Source organism: Brassica napus, chromosome A2, assembly GCF_020379485.1.
Source record: "Brassica napus cultivar Da-Ae chromosome A2, Da-Ae, whole genome shotgun sequence".
Classification (NCBI taxonomy): Eukaryota; Viridiplantae; Streptophyta; class Magnoliopsida; order Brassicales; family Brassicaceae; genus Brassica; species Brassica napus.
The window spans coordinates 20259268-20282178 of record NC_063435.1 but is presented as its reverse complement, the minus strand read 5'-3'; the positions used below and the strand labels follow the sequence as shown (position 1 = coordinate 20282178).

At 33.0% G+C, this 22911-nt stretch overlaps 3 protein-coding genes, 1 long non-coding RNA gene and 1 other non-coding gene across 6 annotated transcripts; 3 read left to right on the top strand and 2 right to left on the bottom strand.

Moving 5' to 3' along the window:
- Positions 1-1945: 1945 nt before the first annotated feature.
- Positions 1946-2896, top strand: LOC106362882 (mitogen-activated protein kinase kinase kinase 20-like). Its single transcript, XM_013802713.2, has one exon. The coding sequence runs from the start codon at positions 1946-1948 to the stop codon at positions 2894-2896; it is 951 nt and encodes a 316-aa protein (XP_013658167.2).
- Positions 2897-3069: 173 nt separating this feature from the next.
- LOC106366602 lies at positions 3070-4562 on the bottom strand. 2 transcript variants are annotated; one of them, XM_013806255.3, is made up of 3 exons: positions 4397-4562; positions 3871-4092; positions 3070-3367 (listed from the first exon to the last, which is right to left on the bottom strand). In XM_013806255.3, the coding sequence occupies exons 2-3, from the start codon at positions 4086-4088 to the stop codon at positions 3277-3279; spliced, it is 309 nt and encodes a 102-aa protein (XP_013661709.1). In that variant the 5' UTR covers positions 4089-4092; positions 4397-4562; the 3' UTR covers positions 3070-3276. The 2 variants fall into 2 exon arrangements, with proteins under 2 accessions (XP_013661709.1, XP_013661710.1); XM_013806256.3 differs by having other exon boundaries at positions 3871-4088; positions 4397-4536.
- TRNAT-AGU lies at positions 4519-4592 on the bottom strand. Its single transcript has one exon. It is a non-coding gene; the product is annotated as a tRNA-Thr (tRNA).
- Positions 4593-10893: 6301 nt separating this feature from the next.
- Positions 10894-15503, top strand: LOC106366601 (LRR receptor-like serine/threonine-protein kinase GSO2). Its single transcript, XM_013806251.3, has 2 exons — positions 10894-14876; positions 14950-15503. The coding sequence occupies exons 1-2, from the start codon at positions 11510-11512 to the stop codon at positions 15312-15314; spliced, it is 3732 nt and encodes a 1243-aa protein (XP_013661705.2). The 5' UTR covers positions 10894-11509; the 3' UTR covers positions 15315-15503.
- Positions 15504-16549: 1046 nt separating this feature from the next.
- Positions 16550-22523, top strand: LOC125588315. The gene is made up of 2 exons (XR_007324649.1): positions 16550-21525; positions 21621-22523. It is a non-coding gene; the product is annotated as an uncharacterized LOC125588315 (long non-coding RNA).
- Positions 22524-22911: the final 388 nt, after the last annotated feature.

Sequence of the window (22911 nt, the reverse complement as noted above, 5' to 3'; positions counted from 1 at the left end):
ATTTTTTCCATTTGAATCGCTAACCCACTTGTGTATGCAGCTCCTGATGAAAATTTAGATGCAGAGTAAGCATAAGCATGCGACCAAACTCAATATCACCGCAGTAGTCATTCACCCATCTGAGAAGATCCCCATAACATCAACTGAAGCTCTAAAAGGTCCTCTATAGCGAAAGGCGACCTGCAACTAGATAAATGCTCAACAAAGAAATCACTCTTAGGATTTGGAATCTCCGTTGAAGGCATAATTGTGGATTGTTAGTGGGTCTTTACGAGTAATCGAAAGGTTGTGGCTCTGTTGATAGGTTCAGGAAAGCCTCGTTGGCAAAGGATTCAATCAAAAATGAGAAATTGAATATCAAAGGCACCTTCAGTCCTACGGTTATGCCGGCAACAATCATACTGGTTCTTAGTGTCTCAACCTCCCACAAATGGCCTATCAAACCATTTGATGTCATTCACACTTTCTTACAAGAAAAACTCGAAGATGATGTCTACATGATGCAACTACCCGGGTTCACTGACAAAGAAAATCTGAAGGCTGTATGAAAACTAAATATGGCGATATATGAAATAACAAGCCCCACGATCGTGGTAAAAAATTCCTCAAACGCTTCTTGTTTGACTTTGGATACGCAAACTCGTCGGCAGATGTACGTCTCTTCATCTACAACAAAATTGGCACTCTACTATACATGCTCTTTGTGGATGAAACCATACTCACCAGTAAGAACCAGCTAACTTAATCAGTATATCCAGGCTTTGTCCTCTCGTTTCTCTCTCAAAGATCTTGACTCTATCTCTTATTTTTAGGCATAGAAGCACATCATACATCTCATGGACTGTTATTAACACAACATTAATACATTGCAGATCTATTACAAATAACAAAGATGGTGGATTGAAACTCAGTTTTAACGCCCATGTGCCCTTACAATCAGGCTCCGGGAAACCACTTGAAGATCCAACATAATATCGCGCAACAATAGGGACTATGCAATACATTTCCCTTACTCAACCGGACATATCATTTACAGACAATAAGATGTCGCAGTACAGGCACCGGCCGACATATGAGCAATGGAATGGAGTTAAACACATACTTCGGTTTCTGTTTGGAAGAATTAAACATGCATTATCCTGTCAGTCGCAAACATGTATATATTTACATAAAATTTTCCTTTTTAAAAAAATATTATCTTATTATCTTATCGATTTATGTCAAATTTTGAACTTGTCCAACTCGGGACCGAAAAAAATTATTAATTTATCAAGTAGTAATTTATAGAGTTTTTATTGTAGAATGAAATCGTTGAAGAAGAGACAATTTTGTTTACCACTTCTCCCAAAACTGTGCAGCATATCCAATATAACACAAAATAATGAGACTATTTCTTTTCTTCAGGTACTGAGGTCACATTATTGGTTTACAAAAAATAATCCATTTGTACACAATTATAGAAGTGAACTGAAGAAAAAACAAACAAAAAAAAGCCGAAGACCAACTGAACCATATGTGATTTAGTAAACCGGTTTTGGTCGGTTTAAAAGGTTGTTACAATTCATTCAGACTTGTATAATAAGCTGATGATTAAGAAAAAACGATTCTCTCTATATCTCTTGCCGTCATGATATGACCAATCTGAAATCTGAATGTAAATCAATCAAAATTTACAGAAATAAAAAAAGGAAATTATAAGAAAGGAACAACTAAAAAGGAAAACTTAAGAAAACAAAAGAAAAAGGAAATAAGAGTAACCGCTCACCCTCGCGATTACAAGAACCAGATAGAAGTGAGTGCCGACTCAAATATATCATCTTCTCTTATAAATAAGTGCACACGCCCTACCCATGAACAACCATCACTGATTCTATTTCTTGCGCGTTACTCAAAGCAAAAACAGAGTTCGGTCCAAGCAAAACCCTAAGCGAAGAAGAAGAAGAAGATGTCTAGAGACGACAGAGAAGTTGTAGACGAATTTTCTTCACTGGAGTTTGTGTCTTTTCTAGGCCAAGGTGGCTTTGGTTCCGTTACCCTCATGAGAGATTCCAAATCAAGATTACATGCAGAGAAGTCATCTCCCGTCTATTACATCAACAATCTCGAGAAAGAGCATAGGATCATGCTTCGTTTTCGTAACCATCCACGCATTGTCCAAACCACAAGCCCTAGCCTTCACATAGACATCAATCTCCAACGTTGTTGCATCTACATGGAGTTTGCCTCCAAAGGTACTATCCACAACATGATCTCCAGCTTCCATGGCCGACCAATGCCTGAGGTTATGGTCGGACGAGCCGCTCTTATGATCTTACAAGGACTCGAAGCTCTTCACTCCAACGGCTACGTTCATTGTGATCTCAAGCCAGCCAACGTTCTCATCTTCCCTTCCAAGAATTTTGGACAGCCGTGGGATCTCAAACTTGGTGATTTCGGTTTATCCAAGGAACCTTGTTCGGACCCTAGGTCCTTGTCTGGTGGTACGAAGCAGTATATGCCTCCTGAAGCTGTTGGAACCAATGGAGTGGTGATGATCGGACCTGCTGTTGATGTGTGGTCTCTAGGATGTGTTGTTCTTGAGATGTTTGGTGGCCGTCCACAGAAGATGGGAGATATTTACGCATGGAGACTTCTCAAACTTGTGTCTCCCGTGGCCAGCGATTTCTTGAAACGGTGCATGGAGTTGCATCCCTCGCTCAGAGCTACTACAGCGGATCTACTGAAACATCCTTTTGTTGCGCCAGAAAGAGTCATGAGGAGTGTCATTCCACCACGCCCAGACCAGATGCTTCGCTACTGTCCTCCTGCCTTAAGGTGTCCTCCACCTGCCATAAGGAACAATGTACCGAGGATGATGACGATGGCTACAAGACCTGGAGATTTGATCGGTTGTTAAGAGTCATGTCTTTCATCAGTTTCAGGCACTTGTCTGATATATTGTAATATCTTTGTCTTTTTTTATCAGATTTGTTTTATTCTTTGCCGAGTGATTGTACTTGCATGTTACTCGTATATTGTAGAACTAGTCAAACAAACATCATCACACTTTCAACTAGATGTCTCTCAGAATAAGTGAAGATTATGATCAAAACTCCATACGCATAGTTTTGGATTTGAATCCATGATTATTACACAACACAAGTATATCAGGCTGTTGCATACTAGAGAGTTAAGATTAAAGAAGCAGAGTAAAACACAAAATAAAAAGAATCTAACTAGTAAGTTCTATCTGACATTATGAGAGTGCAGATCTCTTTTGTTGGAAGATAACATTCTCTACTTGTTACGCTTTGCAGCACGTCTTCCATGACCCTTCTTTGGTGGTCCTTTGTCACGACGCTTCAACATCTCAAGCTTCGATAAGCGCCTACAATAGCACACAAGGTCTCAAAGTTTAAAGGCAAGGGTCCTTGAAATTTATAGACAGAGTAAGATCCTCAAAACTGTCCTCCTCAAAATGAGAGATAATCAGTTTCGACGTCCTATAAAGCTACTTTCACTGCAGAAACTCAATAGTTTCAATATCGTGTTTCGTCCTCATGCCCTGAAGACTAAAATTAATCTCTGAAATCAATAACGGAAGATGAACATGAACAAACTCAAGCAAAGAACCAACAAAGATAGAAACATTATTATAAATTGTAGATCACCCTAAGTTTTCCTAAGCTCAAACCAAGCTCCTAGACCAATCCAGAATGCTCAACCCTTCTCCCTAAATTTCCTCTCTCTAGTTAACCGACTCAATCACCGTGGTAATTACAATGCTTATGAAAAACATGTTAATAATATAGGCATTGCTTCGGTCCACTCAAATCGAATCTTAAGGCTTCCTAGAGAAAGTTAAAACAAGAAGGTTTGGGAGAAAAGTACTCTTTTTCTTCTCTAGCCAAGACATTGGGATCCTCATTCTTGATGTCGTAGGGATACCATTCAGCAACCTTATCACCAAAAAGCTTCTTCCTTAAGATCTTATGAGGAGATCTCTGTCCCGTTGGGTTAAGCATGTGTCCGAAAATCCTTGCTCTAGCTTCGGTCACACCAATAGTGACTGCTGAAGTTACAAGGCTTTTCAAGCTGCCACTAGCCATCTTCCTTCAAACACACAAATGAAACATGATAAATCAATTTGCAAAATTACTCATCCCATGCTGATCAATTTAACAAAAAAGACACAAAACATTTCAATTACAAGATTCAAGAGATAATAATTTGGGGCAGTTAGATAAAAGAACAGAGCATGTCGTTATGAAATACTCTATGGGGCATTTCGTCGAACACGTTCCCTGCTCCAATAAAACAATTTGGGAAACAAAGAGTATCGATCGTTTTCACCATCGGCAATGAGACTATACATTTGAATCTCGATGGAAAATAAGGAAACGAGAGAGAAACTTACCTAAAATAGAAACAGTGGCGACGGTGAGTACCAGAGGATCGGAGACGGCGAGACTAGAAATAAATGACTTCGATAGTGAAGTGGAGTAGCAACAAAACAGTTACCAAAAATAGAAAATTAAATGCTTTCATTGAGCGTTGAACTCAAGACCTCCCGCTTACTAAACGGGTGCTCTAACCAACTGAGCTATGAAAGCTTTGTTGTAAATTCTTTTACTAATACACATATTAAATAGCTTACCATCAGGTTTTAACCATTGATACTTTTTAGTACCACCTTACCTTCGTGGTTTTAGTTACGACTTACGAAGATACTACAATTCAAAAAAGAAATAATATCATCAATTATGTTAGTTATATACTATCTCCTTTCTTTATGGTAATAAAAAGTATAGTCTCATTTTTTTATTGGAAACCCAACCAATGCAATAATTCCTCCCAACCAGAACTAAATCTAACTGATATATGTCAACCAATGAAACTTTCTTTTTAAAAAAAACAACTTACAGCAAAAAATATATTTAGAAAATAAAAAATGGCGACATAAATTTTTATTTCCAGAACAAAAATTAGTACTTTAAAAAACTATACTACTACAGCAAAAAAATATAAAACTATAGTATTTACCCATCATCCCCCATAACTCACTTACCAATAACCATAGGGTTAGACATGAGCATAATGGAGGGAAACACTTGAATTGGATCCCATTTACATATGGGTCCCTAATATTAAAAAAAAAAATATGTTTTATATATTAATTTATAAAAAAATCAATGTTTTCAACATAATATATAGAAAATTTGGAAAATATATATACTAATTATAGGTATATAATTTTTTTATCTCCTCATTTTTGTTTTTAGATAATTTTGTCTTATTTGCATATTTTAGATACAATTTTAACTTATATTTTGTGTTCACTACTTAAACAAAAAAAAAGAAATTGATTGGGTCCTCGAAAATACCAGATCTGGCTTTGACTAGACCAACAACTCATTGGTTTATGTACTCTTTTCATTATACATGATTTTGGGATAAATCACAACAATTAAAAAAATCATTTTTTCTTAAAATTACTTTTGAAAATATAAATTAAAATAATCTACTAATTATAAAAGAAGATGTATAATCTAATTGGTGAAACTGTTTTCGATAAAGTTATGTCAAAACATCTGGTGTATATATATATATATATATATATGTCAAAACATCTGATATTTTAAAACGAAAAGAAAACTTTTAAATTAGCATATATTATGAAAGAAGAGATTAATTCTTTTCTACCAGAAAATTGGTTTTGATGATGCTTACTATGAGTTTAAATCCAAAACAACATATTGTATATTCAGAGTTGACAATTCGCTAAAGCGTATGAAGTAGTATATTATGTTTCTTAAAAATATATTTTCGTGTGTTTCATTCATACATATCATAAGAATATATTCAAAATTCATTATAAAGATATCATTTTTATTAGATACTTTTATAATTTACACTAATAATATTGTAATTAAGTATAATTAATTATCAAGTTACATAGAATGGAAAACATATATTTTTATGAAACAATTTTTTATGTTAAATTTTTTATCTTGTAGAAACAGAGAGAAAACAAAAGTAAAGCATTATCTTTTTTGTAATATAGTAGTATAGTTTAGAGTTAAAATTTAATTTTCTTATTTTAGGCGTTTAGTTACATGGTTGGTCATGTGTATATATGTCAATTAATATTCTCGAAAGTCGTTACCTTCTCAAACATGCAACTTGTGTGTAATTAACCAAAATTTTTTTACAACGATAAGTTATCTTACAATTAGAGGTAAACGTTGAAGAACAATTTAGAACCATATCACATAAAAGTAGTCGACCGCCCAATGCTATGAGAGGAAATGATTACCTATATTGTCTTATTTATGTGTAAGGGCCAAAACAAGAAGAAGATGACATTGTTAGACGAAATGTATGTCTAGAAATAAAAAAACAATCGGATTAGATTAAGAGAGGCCTAACCACATGCTAAAAGACAATTAACCATGCAAATTGAGAGTAATCATACCTCAGGAATTAACTCCTCATATAAGAACAACAAATTGACTAAGCAAAAGAGTAGTTTTGTCCAATGAGATAAGGGTTTCACACTTTATCATTCCATGAAAAAAAAAATGAATATGACATTTCAACCTTTTCAAACCATATATTGATTCTCTTATCGATTTTATACCAATGGAAATACGACTTCTGATAACAGTACAAACAGAATTGACTTACGTACATACAACTGACATACAATCGTTGAAGAGTACTAAAGGTATTTTAGACCTTATTAATAAAAATCAAAGCATTTTAATATGTAACTAGAGTTTATCCCGCACATCGTGCCGGTATATTTTCATTTTATAAATATTTAATTTTGATATTATTATATAAATTTAAATATACAATTTATATCTTAGTGTTATGTATTTTATAACTCTTTAATTTTATTGTTTAGGTTTTTTATTACTTTATTAATATAGGGGTTTGTTTTATACATATTACATTTTTTTATTACGTTTTCGAGTTTTCATAATTTGAAATAATCAAATAAAAAATATTTTTCAACATATAATTTTTGAAAATATATAGCTGTAAAAATAAATTTTTAACATATGTTAATAACTTCATTTGTATAAAAAAAATCTGACATGATTAACAAATTTGAACCCGTTTTAGTGGTAGATGATAATTTATTTAAATGAAAGCATTATATTATTTAATTACGAAATTAATTAATGCAATATTTAATAAAAATTATTAAAAAATTTAGTAACATTTTGTTAGATTTTTCTTAACAGATTTTGTTATAACTGAAAATAAAATTCAAATCTATAGTTAAAATTAATTTATTATTAATATTCCTATTAATTATTATGTCATATGTGATTAATAAAATGGTTTTAGTAAATTTTTAAATAATAGATAAAAATGGTATTTCTCTTTTACCAGAGAAGATTGTCCGTATGAACACCGTGTGATTCAATTTAGCAGTAGATACATCTGCATTTATGTCAAAGATGACATCTGCAAAATCTTTTATTAAATCGGGAAAATATCAAAGAGAATCATGTTAGATCAAACCAATATGTTGCCGAGTGTGGTGGTGATGACAAAAGTGGATGGAATCATGAGAGAACCCCTTTGACTTAGCAATTGATTATGTAGATAATTGAGTTTAGATTTTAGGGTCAAACCTACAGTTTTAAAGACTCTTGGTTTAAATTATAGAGTTCATAAAAATCTGTACCATATATTATATTGTTCTAATCTATACTATACTAAAAGGGGGATATAAGCCATGGAGAGGGTGTCCACATAGGATAGAAAAATCAACCAATCAGAGAACCCGAAATTGCCATGTCATCTCATTTACTTTTCGTAAAAAATAAAAAAAACAATGCGAAGGTGAGAATCGAACCCGGATTAGTATGATATATATATATGACAGTTACCACTAAGCCATTGAAACATTCTTGGACACATATACAAGAACCACTAAGTATATAATCACAAACTCTTATGTACATTTACAATAATATAAATTCAACTTTCAAGACTCCGATACTTTGTTTTGTAAAAAAAAATAAGTAAGTGACTAAGCTAATATATTCTTAGAAAGTGTGAGAACGTTGACAAATATGAAAAAGCATAGATTTTTGTTTTCGTGACAAAGTTAAGAATTTTGTAAAAGTAAGTTTAACATATAAATTTTCGTGACAAATATGAAAAAGCATAGGAAACAATTAAAATATACTTCTCTAATGTCTTAATAAAATATTATTTAAGGGTGTAATAATTAAATATATTAATTCAATAAATTTTGTAATTTATAGACAAAACAATAACACAACAAATTTTGAAACATTTGTTTAACCTATCGATTTTTTTCATGAGAATCCAACTAAACAAGATAAAAAAAATAATTAGATTTACAAATATTTAATTACCATTTTATTCAATTTTGATTAATTTCAAATTGTCATAATGTATCTTTTTGAAGTTACAAATATGAAAAAGCATAGATTTTTGTACAATTTGACAAAACAACTCAAAACATATTTTTCTAATGTCTTAATAAAATATTATTTAAGGATGCAATAATTAAATATATTAATTCAATAAATTTTATAATTTATAGACAAAAAAATACCACAAATTTTTTTAAAACATTTGTTTAACCAATCGATTTTTTTTTTCATGAGAATCCAACTAAACAATTAGATTTACAAATATTTAATTACCATTTTATTCAATTTTGATTCATTTCAAATTGTAATAATGTATCTTTTTGAAGTTACAAAAAAAATAATGTTCTTTCTTTATTAAACTAACATTATATATAGATTCTATATACACAAAATAAATATAATATAACAACATAAGCTTGGTTTCCCAGATTCATATGAAAACTTTTTAAGTTATCCACCAAAGCAAATTAATTAAATCAATGAAATTGTTAAAATACAGCAAATTAATATATAATTTTATTTTAAATTAAATTATTTAAAAAGTGTATTTTCGTTCAAACAAAATAATAAATAAGTAAAACTGATTTGATGGTTATATATATATATATATATATATATATATATATATATATATATATATCAATTCTGTGAAAGAAATAGAAGTTTAATATGAAAAAAAATCTTAAATACAAAAACCTCTAAAAAGTAACAAAAAAACTAATAAATTAAACTATGATATCACTTAAAAGCTTCTTAGACCATATTAATAAAATATTTAAGTGATAATAAGACAAATTTGATTTTTTTTTCCAGCAAAAGTTTATTATTAATTAGCATCAGTTATTTCAAGATGTTTAAGAAATGGTGGACAAAAAAATAGGATGGACATTAATGATATATGAACTATGAATAGTACTTTGTGAAGTAGACTTAGATAACATATCTGCATATCCATTTCCAGTCCTTTTTGATGCCTAAATTCAATTTCTTCAGAGTAGTTATTCCACAAGTAGATCATATGAGATATTGTTTTGATATGTAGATTTGTTTTTTCAATGTTAAGAAGATTGATAACTGTAAAAATGTCTCCTTCGAATATGATATGTCTATAACCGAGTCCCCAACATGAAACAAGTTTGTTTAAAAAGTAAATAATTTTATTTTTCTTATATTATATAATCAATATATATTATTTACTGATAATAAAAATATAGTTATTCTTCTATCACAAATATCTATGCAAATATGTGAATCAAGTACAACAATCAAACAACATAATGATTTTCATAAAGAAAATTTAAAAAGTATATTTATGTTATGTAGTCATATTTTATATTCTTTAAATAATGTAATACAATATTATACATTATTTTTTTAGAATTGAGAAATACATATATCAGTTAGACAAATTAAGTGATAATTAAACAAATTTGATTTTTATTTTGTGAGCAAAAAGTTTATTATTAATTAGCATTACTTATTTCAAGATGTTTAAGAAATGATGGACAAAAAAATAGGATGGACATAAATGATATATGAACTATAAATAGTTTTTTTTAAAGCTGACTTAGATAACACATATGCACATCCATTTCCAGTCTTTTTTGATGCATAAATTCAATTTCTTCAGAGCAGTTATTCCACAAAGAGATCGTATGAGATATTGTTTTGATATTCAGATTTGTTTCTTAATTGTTAAGAAGATTGATAAGTGTAAAAATGTTTCATTCGAATATGATATGTCTATAACCGAGTTCCCAACATGAGACAAGTTTGTTAAAAAGTAAATAATTTCATTTTTCTTATATTATATAATAAATATATATTATTTACTGATAATAAAAATATAGTTATTCATCTATCACAAATATCTATGCAAATATGTGAATTAAGTACAACAATCAAACAACATAATGATTTTCACAAAGAAAAAATAAAAAATATATTTATGTTATGTAGTCTTATTTTATATTCTTTAAATAATATAATACAATATTATACATTATTTTTTAGAATTGTGAAATACATATAATATCTTATCCGCGCGTAGCGCGGTTAAAAAATCTAGTTTTCTATAAAATTAGTTATTTTCACAACCTCCTCCAACGCTCAAGATAAAGAAAATATTTATCACATAAATAAAATATATATTTAAATTAATATAAATATTTAAAATAATATAATAATATTTTCAAAATGATGTATATGCCGACACTATATAAGAATCTATTCATAGAAATACAACTGCTCTCTTTTTCATGCTAAGGGCTTGAGTAAATGAGAAGCCAACACACTTCAAAACAAAAGCAGAAATTGAAGAAGTACCCTTCAACCATGTCACCGTTCTCTGATCTCAACTACTCTCATTCGGTAGCCATGGTCAACCCCATATCAATCCTTTTATACTATTTCATGATCATTAAACTCATTCAACTTATTTACCTCATTGTCACTAATCTCATTTTAAACCGTCATTCATTATACACAACTAAAACTCTCATCAAATTGAATACCGTGGATCAATTACGGTTAAGATGAATAAATCTAAACACAAATAGCATTTATATAGCGAGACATTGACACAGCCGCAACATAAATGTAAGACACTTGCAATTGCATATTCCAATGTCTCTCCTCTGACCATCTTTGACCTTCGTCTTCTCTTTCCCATTGCCTCATTCAGCTTCCTTTACACAAACTCTCTCTCTCTCAATAATCAAGTGAAATAACAGAATATAGAAAGAGAGATTCGCGTGTTGTCATTTAAAAGGATATATCTATATAGATTTAAACTTATACCCCCATCCCTAGCTTTATCTGCATTAACTTCTCCTCTAACTCACCACATTAAACATATATATACACAAACATATGCTGAGATTATATGTCATATAGATGGATAGATAGAGAGAGAGAGGGAGAGTCCCCATGCACCGTTCTTACGACCAATCATTCGTCTTCAACCAAAGGGACCAACAATTGTCTTAAATTCTCTATGTTTCCAACACTAGTCTCACACTGATCACGACAAGAAACTCAAGATACTTCATTCACTTTCATACATCTCTTGTTTCTGAAGAAGAAGAAGAAAGACGAAGGAAAAAAAAATGCAGCAAAGTTCACTTCTTATTGTGTTGCTCGTCCTCTGGTTTTCAATCGGGCCGGGTTTGGGTCAACCGGTTCAAAGTGACGATCTTCAAACTCTTCTCGAAGTGAAGAAGTCTATTGTGATAAACCCAGAAGACGAAAAGGTTCTCCAAAACTGGAATTCAGATGATCTCAATTACTGCAACTGGACCGGTGTCACGTGCCGTGGTCGTGTCGTCATCGGTTTAAATCTCTCTGATTTTGACTTAACCGGTTCAATCTCTCCTTCGATTGGCCGGTTTAGTAACCTAATCCACCTCGATCTATCTTCCAACAGTCTCGTGGGTCCCATCCCAACTGCTCTCTCCAACCTCTCCGCCTCCTTGGAAACTTTGCATCTCTTCTCTAACCAACTCACCGGCGAGCTACCGAGTCAACTCGGCTCACTCGTGAATCTCAGGTCGTTAAAACTCGGAGACAACGACCTGATCGGACCAATCCCGGATACGTTCGGTAACCTCGTCAATCTCCAGACGCTCGCATTGGCCAAGTGTAGACTTACCGGTTCAATACCGAGTCAACTCGGTCGACTCGTTAACCTCCAAGCTTTAATTCTACAACAAAACTTCCTCCAAGGACCGATCCCGCCCGAGTTGGGAAACTGCACCAGCCTCGTTTTGTTCACCGCTGCGTTGAATAGCCTCAACGGGTCGTTACCGACGGAGCTGAGTCAACTCGGAAACCTCCAGATACTCAATTTGGGAAACAACAGCTTATCCGGCGAGATACCGAGCCAACTCGGTGACTTGCGCAATCTACAATACCTTAACTTGGTTGGTAACAGACTTCAAGGTCCGATTCCAAAGAGAGTAACCGGTTTGGAGAATCTTCAAACCCTTGATTTGTCCAACAACAATCTTACCGGAGAGATACACAAAGAGTTCTGGAACATGAACCAGCTTGAAGATTTGGTTCTAGCCAATAACCGTCTCTCTGGTTCCTTACCAAAGAGCTTATGCTCTAACAACACAAGCTTGAAGCAACTGGTTTTGTCTGGAACTCAACTCTCCGGCGAAATCCCGGCGGAAGTTAGCAAATGTCAGTCATTACAAGCGCTTGATCTGTCGAACAACACGCTCTCCGGACGAATCCCTGATTCATTGTTCAATCTCGCTGAACTCACGGTTTTATATCTTAACAACAATACCTTGAAGGGTACGTTATCTCACTCAATATCTAACCTAAGGAATCTACAAGAGCTTGCTCTGTATCACAATGACTTGGAGGGGAAGTTACCTGACGAAATCGGTTTCCTCAGCAAATTAGAAGTTCTGTATCTATACGAGAACCGGTTTTCCGGCGAAATCCCGACCGAGATTGGGAACTGCACGTGTCTGAAGTCGGTTGATATGTTTGGGAATCATTTCAGTGGAGAGATTCCTTCCTCTATTGGGAGATTAGAAGACCTTACTCTGCTTCACTTGAGAGAGAACGAGTTCGTTGGTAACATTCCCGCCGCTTTAGGTAACTGTCACAAGCTGACGATTCTTGATTTAGCTGACAACCAGCTCTCGGGTTCGATTCCTTCCTCGTTCGGGTTCTTGAAGTCGTTAGAACAGTTGCATCTTTACAACAATTCTCTTCGGGGGAGTCTTCCGAGTTCGCTCATCAACCTGAAGAATCTCACAAGGATCAACTTCTCAAGCAACAAGCTCAATGGCTCGATCAGTGCGTTGTGCGGTTCAAGCTCTTATCTCTCTTTTGATGTCACGGATAACGAGTTCGAGGGAGATGTACCTCTCGAGCTAGGGAAGTCTCCGAGTCTCGACCGGTTAAGGTTAGGGAAGAATCAGTTCACAGGAAGAATCCCTTGGACATTTGGGAAGATTAGTGCTTTGTCTTTGTTGGATGTCTCGAGCAACTCTCTGACAGGAAACATACCGTTAGAGCTTGGTTTGTGTAAGAAGCTGACACACATTGATCTCAACGATAACTTTCTTTCAGGGGTTATACCTCCATGGCTTGGGAAGCTTCCACTGCTTGGTGAGCTCAAGCTTTCTTCTAATCAGTTTACCGGTTCACTCCCTAAGGAGATTTTCAACTTAACAAAGCTTCTTGTGCTATCTCTCGATGGAAACTCACTTAACGGTTCAATCCCACAAGAGATTGGAAACTTTGAAGCACTCAATGTACTTAACCTCGGAAAGAATCAGTTTTCAGGTGAGCTTCCTTCAGAAATAGGCAAGCTGAGCAAGCTTTACGAGCTCCGGTTATCGAGAAACATCTTATCCGAAGAAATCCCTGTTGAGATTGGACAGCTACAGGATCTTCAAAGTGCTTTAGATCTCAGCTACAACAACTTCACCGGAGACATTCCATCTACGATCTCGACGTTACATAAGCTTGAATCACTTGATCTGTCTCACAATCACCTTATCGGAGTTGTTCCTGGACAGATCGGGGACATGAAGAGCTTAGTGTATCTCAACCTCTCTTACAACAACCTCGAGGGGAAGTTGAAGAAGCAGTTCTCTAAATGGCAAGCAGATGCTTTTGTAGGCAATGCAGGTCTTTGTGGAAGCCCTCTTAGCCATTGTGCTGGTCTGAACAAGAAGCAGCAAGGTCTTAGTGCGAAAACTGTGGTTATCATCTCTGCGCTTTCATCAGTAGCAGCGATTGCTTTGATGGTACTTGTGATCGTCGTCTTCTTCAAGCAAAATATTGCTCTTTTCAAGAAAGGGAGAGGCGGAAGCAGCGCGTTCTCATCAAACTCTTCTTCTTCAGAAGCTCCTCTGTTTAGCAATGGAGGTGCAAAGTCAGATATAAAGTGGGAAGACATTATGGAAGCTACGCATTACCTTGACGACGAGTTCATGATTGGATCAGGAGGGTCAGGAAAAGTTTACAAAGCGGATTTGGTGAACGGAGAGACGATTGCTGTGAAGAAAATCCTCTGGAAAGATGATTTGATGTCAAACAAGAGCTTTAACAGAGAAGTGAAGACCCTTGGAACAATCAGACACAGACATTTGGTTAAGCTAATGGGTTACTGCAGCAGCAAAGCGCAAGGTTTGAATATGTTGATTTACGAGTACATGGAGAACGGAAGTGTATGGGACTGGCTTCACGCTAAGAAGAAAGAGGTTCTTGATTGGGAAACAAGATTGAAAATAGCAGTTGGGTTGGCTCAAGGAGTAGAGTATCTTCATTTTGATTGTGTTCCTCCCATTGTTCACCGCGATATCAAATCCAGCAATGTGCTTCTTGATTCCAACATGGAAGCACATTTGGGAGATTTCGGACTCGCCAAGATCCTAACTGAGAATTGTGACACCAACACAGAATCAAATTCTTTGTTCGCAGGCTCTTATGGCTACATTGCACCAGGTACATATCTTTCTTGCGTTTCTTGATTTTTTTTTCTTATCTTAAAGCTAATGTTTTTTTATTTATTTCATAGAGTATGCTTACTCGTTGAAGGCGACTGAGAAGAGCGATGTGTACAGTATGGGGATAGTGTTGATGGAGATTGTGACTGGTAAAAAGCCAACAGAGGGAGTGTTTGGTGGAGAGACGGATATGGTTAGATGGGTAGATACGGTTCTTGGTTCTGCAGCGAGAGAGAAGCTGATTGATTCAGAGCTTAAACCGATTTTGCCTTGCGAAGAGGCAGCAGCTTATCAGGTTCTTGAAATAGCAATTCAGTGCACAAAGACTTATCCTCAGGAGAGACCATCTTCAAGACAAGCTTGTGACTGCCTTCTCAGTGTCTTCAACAGTAGAGGTGCTAGTTACAGGGAGGTGCAAACTGATCCCCAGAAATGATTTGCGTAGACATATTGATTTTGCGTTAAATAATGAAATTGATCATGTACTAAGTAATCGTTAAAAAACGTATGAAATAAATGGCTTCATCTAGAAAAGTCATGTCATTGAGGTTTTGGTTTAGTGATTAGGGTTTGTGCTACTTCGGTTAAGCTTCTTCTATTTATAATGATGGTTCTTACAATGCTTCCCAACCACCAAAATTGATAGTACAAATAAAGAAACTGTAAGTAGTAGTCCAAAAACAAATGGAAAAATGATTGCTGACTACATGAAGTATTGACCATCACATGGCTAACCATGCAAACTAAATTAATGTATACTAGACTACACGAAGTATATGTTATGCATGACAACATCCCTCAACTTAATGATGTTATGTGGTTAACATCACGACTTTAATTTCATTAATCCAAAAAGTGATATGGATGTCAGAGACCGTTTAAGTCTCCCATTTTCTCAATTAAAATATGGTGTACCAAACGGTAATTAAACAAAAATTAGGTTTTGATCCGCTTTTTAAAAGCGTGAGAATATTTTTAACAAAATATAATTTATTAACTCAATATGTTTTATAAAATTTGATAAGTAGTGTTTTGAAATTTTTATTTTAGTGTATTTGAAAACTATATAGTTGTATTAGTTTATTTATATTAGATACAAAAGTTATACAAGATATTATTTAATTTTTATTTTTATTATTTAATCTGTTTTGTTATTAATTTTTAATTAAATATGTGTAATTCTTTTGAATAGTTGTGTGATATATATTTATTTGATCAATTTTTATTATAAAAGTTGTTTGATATCAATTTACTTACTCCAACATCTTATTTGTTTGATATACAATTAATTAAATTCATCCATAATTAAATTAATGCATTATTTTGTTTATATTAAATTGCATTCATTTAAACTTATTAAAACTTTCATATTATATACTTATTCTTAGATTATTTTATTATTAAAAGTACATATATAATAATTATATATGTGAGATTATGTTTGATTTAAATTGACATCAAATAAGTTTCGAGCAAACAAAATGTTAGAGTCAATAAATTGACGTCAAATATATTTTCTAATTAAAATTTTAAAAATAAGTATATATCATACAATTCATCAAACGAATTACATAAATTTTATGAAAAGTTCATAAGAAAACATATTAAAATAATTTAAAAAACAAAATTACATAATATCTTATATAACTTACATATTTAATATAAATATAAAAATATAATTATATAGTAGTATTCTAATACACCAAAATAGAAATGTTAAAACACTACATATCAAAAAACGTTAAAATATATTGATTTTGTACATTAGATATTTATAAAAAATTGTTACCCTCTTAAAATGTGGGTTAAAATATAATTTCAGTTAAATTACAGTCGGGTTGGTCATATTTTAATTGATGAAACGAGGTATTTAACGGTCTCTGATATCTACATCACTTTTTGGATGAATGAAATTAAACTTGTGATGTTAATTACATAAAATCATTAAGTTGAGGGATGTTATCATGCATAACATATACTTCGTGTAGCTAGGTATACATTAGTATACTTTGCATGGTTAGCCATGTGATGGTCGATACTTCATGTAGTCAGCAATCATTTTTCCAAAACAAATAGAAAAGTTGTTTCTAATATTTTGAAACTTTGTGTTTAGACAACTTTGTTATTGTAGAAGAGTTATGATATACTCCCTCCAATCCATTTAATTAGATGTTTTAGGAAAAAAATTGTTTTACGAAGATATATTTTTTATGTTTTCTATAAAGAAGTTGTAAATTTCAAAAAAAAAATAATTGATTTTATTCAATTAATATTGGTTAGAAATTATTAAAAATATATAATTACAGAAATGATACATTTATTATATTAATTTAATATTTTTAATATGTGTAAAAATACTAACAAAATCTATCTTTGAGGAGTGGAGGTAAGTAAGACGCTGTGCGTCAGCGTCCAAATGACCGGAAATAGACACAGATTACGGCAAAACAACAAAAAGATGAGAGAGAAATCGACGCCGAATTTCTGAAAATATAGACGCCGCGCCAGATTTCCAAAAATTATTAACGCCATTAATTCCGGCGTCCGAAGTCGACGTATATCAACAACGTTAAATGATCACTGCGTTTAAATCCATCTAATGTATTTTTAGATACACGTCTTAAATATTGGTCGCTGACTCGAGTTTCAGCGTCTTACAAACGAACAGAGCTGTAGTATAATTTTATCTTATTGATTTTTTTTTCTGGCAACAATTTTATCTTACTGGCTAATGTGTTTCTAAGTTATGCTTTTTTTTTTTTGGTAAAAATCTTAAGCTTTAGTACCAAGTTTCAATTGTGAAGGAAATTACATAAAAAACTAGTAGTAGAGCACATAAACAAAATCTACTAAAACTTAAAAGAAGAAATTTTTATTGATAAAACTTAACAAGATATGTTAGTTATCATCTCCCTATTAGATGTGCTCCTAACTCCTGTTATTGACAAAACTTAACAAGAAATGTATTTTCTTAGCTCTTATTTAGTGTAATTCTAGCTTATGTTGACTTTCAAAAAATCATTTATTAAATATATTTTTTTTTTTCATTTCTTTCTTTTAAATCCATGATTCACCAATTCTCCCTTCTATCAAGTTCTCAATCATAAAAAAACAAAACAAAGATATAGCAAACTATCTTTTCCAATTTACAATAATCCATTGATCCTTAAGCTACGCATTGGATATGAATTCCATCAATTGAATTGAATCTGTCGTATAAACTTGCATACACATAATTAAGTCTAATATAAGTAGGAAATTCAACCAAATTGAATCCCTTAATTGGAACAAGTCTTCAAAAGTGAGAATTTTTCAAATAATTAGTCACATATAGAAATGAATCTTGGCTGGCTCATTTGTTTGAGGCAACCCATTAGCAAATTAACTAGTATACTATATTTTAAATGTACACTAACTTGGTATAAAATCCAATAAAAATACATATATCTAGTTTTCTTCAATTCAATTTATCCTTATTGGAAAGAAAAAAAGATATCATGTAAAAAATCTGGGACAAAATTACACCGCATTTAATCACCATTGGAAGATAAAATAACCATTTCAACTCACAGCTAAAACCTTATATTAGCATTTTAATTAGTCAAAATATTATCTATATAAACAGATCGAATGTAGAGAGCAAGTCGTAATACTCAACTTCTTCTCGAGATATTATCATTTTTGATTCTCTCCCTGGCTGTTTGATAATCCTCTGTTTTCATTGTTTCTGTTAACATAACACTAGTTTTCAGAAAGTCAATCTCTAGTTATATAACTTTTCTAATAACTCGAGAAACAGAGGAATTTAAGAAAAGGAGTGATTTTTCTTAAGATCATTATTATTGTTTCCAAATATATATTTCAATTTGTTCGTGGAACACACTGATTCATTTCTTCCCCAATTTTTTTTTTTGAATGATGTAAAATTTTATTCATCAAAAAAGCCATTTGTTACATCAAGTGCATCAAATTTTAATTTCAACTTATTTCAGTTATAGTTTTCATCTTTGGTTGTTGTTGAGTGTAACAAAACAGTGCAACTGTTGTTTTCCTTATCTGTCGTTTGAAAAAATGGCGTCTTTGGAAATGGTTTCGACAAAGATGTTCGAATGTGTCCCGAGTGATCGTAGCAAGAAAGAAAAGGATCTCAAAGTTTTAGCCAGAGATCAATCAGATAATTTTCGTGTCTTTCCTGTGGATGATTCTGGAAGTAAACAAGATGGAAATGAGGTTCTTGAATGTTCTTCAAGAACCTCTGTTTCCGAAACAGAGGAAGCTCAACAGATTATTTATTCTCCAGAGACCAATTCAAATGCGTTTTATAATCTAGTTGAAACAGAGAACCCGTCAAGAAATGAGATCATCATGGGAGCTTCTTCTCTGGTTCAGATTTGGGAAGCTAGGTCGCGACCGTCTAGCCCGACTCGAAATCATTTCTTCATTGATAGCTTATTTTTTGAGTCTCTCAATGACGAGGCAAGAAACAACGGTGACGAAGTAGATTGGTGTTTACAGTCAAACATATCAGATTCTTGTGAGAAGGAGAAGGAGAGAGAATCAAGATGTTCACCTTCATCGGTAAGGATAAGAGGACGGCAAGCATTTGAAGATTTCTTGATGATGATTCTACGTGAAAGGAAAAAGTATCTCAAATGGATCGCTGGTCTCACCGCGGTTTCGAAGTTCTCACCTCGTGGATGCGAGCGTCTTCAGGTACTTTTATTTGATCAATATAATAGTGTTGAATTACACTTGATGAATGCTAAAAACCGATTGAGACAAATACCAGTTCTAGGTTTATTTAATAATTGTGTGAATGAATTTACAGCTTTAAAATCCGTATTTATACTACGTACACCTTAACAAAGATGGCATTTTACTAGTGCAGTGGAGTTTAAGTGACTACTAGAATCAATAAATAGATTGCAGTTTTGATGAGGTTTGGTTACTTTTATTTACCAGTTTCTTTTTGTTGTTGTTGTTGTTGTTTAGTATATGCTTAGGATCAGATCTTTTGAAAGGTGCATCGCTATGCAAGAAAGACATCTGTTTAAATCATCAAAACGGTCTTCAAGAGGGTCAGGTGTGATGAATAATCTCAGGTGCTACAAGCTTATTAGTAATGTTATTCAGCTTGTTTTTATTGCAGTTTTTTGAAGAGCTTTGAACCAATCTATATTTGATTAATCAGTTACAATCACAATGCAATGATAGGTACAAGAAAAATATCGGGCAGCCGAAAATCGCCAATGAAGCTGTATTGAGTGAAGATACAAGCAACAAGAATGGGTTAAAGAAACATGAAACTGAGAGGAAATATACAGAAGAAGGAGAAGGGTCAGGAGAGACTACAGAGAAAGGTATTGTAATGGGAAGTGTAGAAACAAACAATACATTGAGTATCGCGGAGAAAGTGAACCTGTGGGACTCTAAGGAGAGAAGCAATATGGGGAAAGCTAAAAACGAGGGAAAAGCTGCAAGAAGCGGTATTGATGTGGAGGTCACAGAGGTAATCGATATAGAGACTGATGGATATAGACTCAATCCTCAAGACGTTACATCAATGATTAGTTTGGAGAAAAGGAAGGAAGAAGAAAACGCGAGCAGAGTATCTAGAGAGAGGCATACTGATGAAATGTTTTCAAAGGACGATGGAGAAACGTCGAAAGACAAGAAGCTAGAAGCATCAGAAACATTGTGTCTAGTCCTTGAGTCACCAAGATTCCTAAATGGTTGGGTTAAACATGACATGGAAGGCGAAGATGAATATGAAGATTACAGTGGAGAGAGTGTGAACTATGATTGGGTTAGCCACATATCGCGACCACGGAGTTATTGGGACGATCTAAGGAAAGAGAGGGAGCTGGAGATCATAAAAAAGCTTTCAAAGAAAGATGATATTTTTCAGAAATTAATCAAGGAGTATTGTTATATGATCAATTCTTTTTTTTTTTCTTAACTCGTTTAAACTTTTTGATTTTCTAAGCTTGTGATTGATTGTGCAGAAGGACAGTTTTTAGCTTCCTGACAAGCGATTTTCGGAAAAATATTGAAAAAATTCTGATCTCACGGCCACAAAAAGGGTTAGAAGTAAAAGGCAATCATGTGGATGGAGAAGCTAGTGAGGAGTGCTCAGCAGAATACCAAGAAAAAGAAAAGGAAACAGAGAGTGTGGATCTTGAAAGTGTAATTGTATGTGATGGTTTCAGCCAAGACTCAGCGATGAAAACGTGGAGCTTCGAAGATCATGAACCCTACCTTAAGGATCATGAGAATACCTCCTCTGTGAGTTTTGCTCTTCTTTTCTTCTTCTTAGGTCAGTATGGTTACGTGTTAGTGAAGTAACAGATTTATGTTTCACATAGGAAACACAGATGATATGTGGTCTCATGGAAGAAGTTAAAAAGATGCAAAGAGAAATGCTCGAACTAAAAGGCTTTGTCAAATCTTGCGTCGATTTCCAGAAATTCAAATCAGCTTCAGGTGTGCAAGCCTTTACAAGTATTCTTAATTAGTTCATATAAAAACCCATCAAGCCATTGAATGATGTAACTGTAACTATGAATTATCTCAATCTCAGTTTCAGATTCTGTACAAGGAAATTGTTCTGTCTGCTTCGAGAAGCCTATAGACTCGCTTCTATATAGGTACGTTGTTTATGTATGCTTGTTGAACCTGATAATGATTCCGTCCAAACGCAAAAGCTGTAACAGAATCGCGATTTCATTTTGCACTTTTGCAGGTGTGGACATATGTGCACGTGTCTGAAATGTGGCCATGAGCTTCTATGGAGTACTAAGAAATGTCCGATATGTATGGCTCCAATTATAGATGTTGTCAGAGCATTTCTTGATTCTTAGGGCTCAAAAAACAAATGATATAGAAAATAAAACTAAAACTTTACTCAGTATTGTAAATTATCAATAAGGTGAAACAATCTGATTATATATACTAAGCAAAGTATTTTTTGTTGTTGCTATGTTATTAACTTTTCATGTGTATAATAAGACTGGTGCTCCAGTTGATGATTTACGTCATTAAAATTAATGTGTTGGCTAAAACCGTTGCAGAAAAAAACATGAAAATGAGAATTAAGGGACCCGTTTGTAACGACTAGAGATGTAAATTGGATAGAGACAAAGTTTTTTTGATTGCCCAACATCGGTTGGACATATCTCTTGAAGAGTTTCTTTCAGAGTGACAGAAAGTAAATTTATGCAGCCTGGAAATCTAGTAATTAACACCCACATTTAAGCATATATATGTTCATATATGGCAAAAATTTGTCAAAACTAATGACAATATACATATACAAAAGTATGTTTAATTCACAGATTAAAACAATAATAAATCACAATAGAAGCTTTTTGTTTTTGGAACTCTCACAATAGAAGCTACAAGTTGTTTTTTTTTGCTAAAATAATAGTTATAACCTATCATTTTTTAAAAAGCGATTCTTAGCATTATTCATAACCAGACCACATGAGTGAAAAGTGTTTCTTCACATCTTTCTACAATATATATTACTATCATGCAAGACTATATATATATATATCATTATTAATATATTGAAGAAAAATAGCATGGTATACGTATATGGGTCCGTATATGGGCAACAAAAAATTGTTTGGCCGAAGAAATGAATTAAGCAAATGAAAACTATTTTGATTAAGCTAAAACTATTTTAAGCTAAAACTATTTTAAGCTCTATGTTACAAAACAAAAAAAAAAGCTCTATAGAAAGGAAACGAAACGCTTTTACAAATATTTAATATTTCGTTTAAATGTTAAATCAAGTCACAAAACTTTATTTTAAATGGTTTGTTGATTAACACATGGGATGTCTCCTCCTCGTGATTCCATTTAAAGAATCACATCCCATATTTTTTCTCTCACCTGGCCTTTTAGTAATATTAGCATATTATCTTCTAATAAGACATCAAACACTATTAATAAATCCCCTATATATTATTTGAGAAGCATTACAACATTTTTTTGTAGCCCCATATCATCACTAGAATGATTCTTAGAAT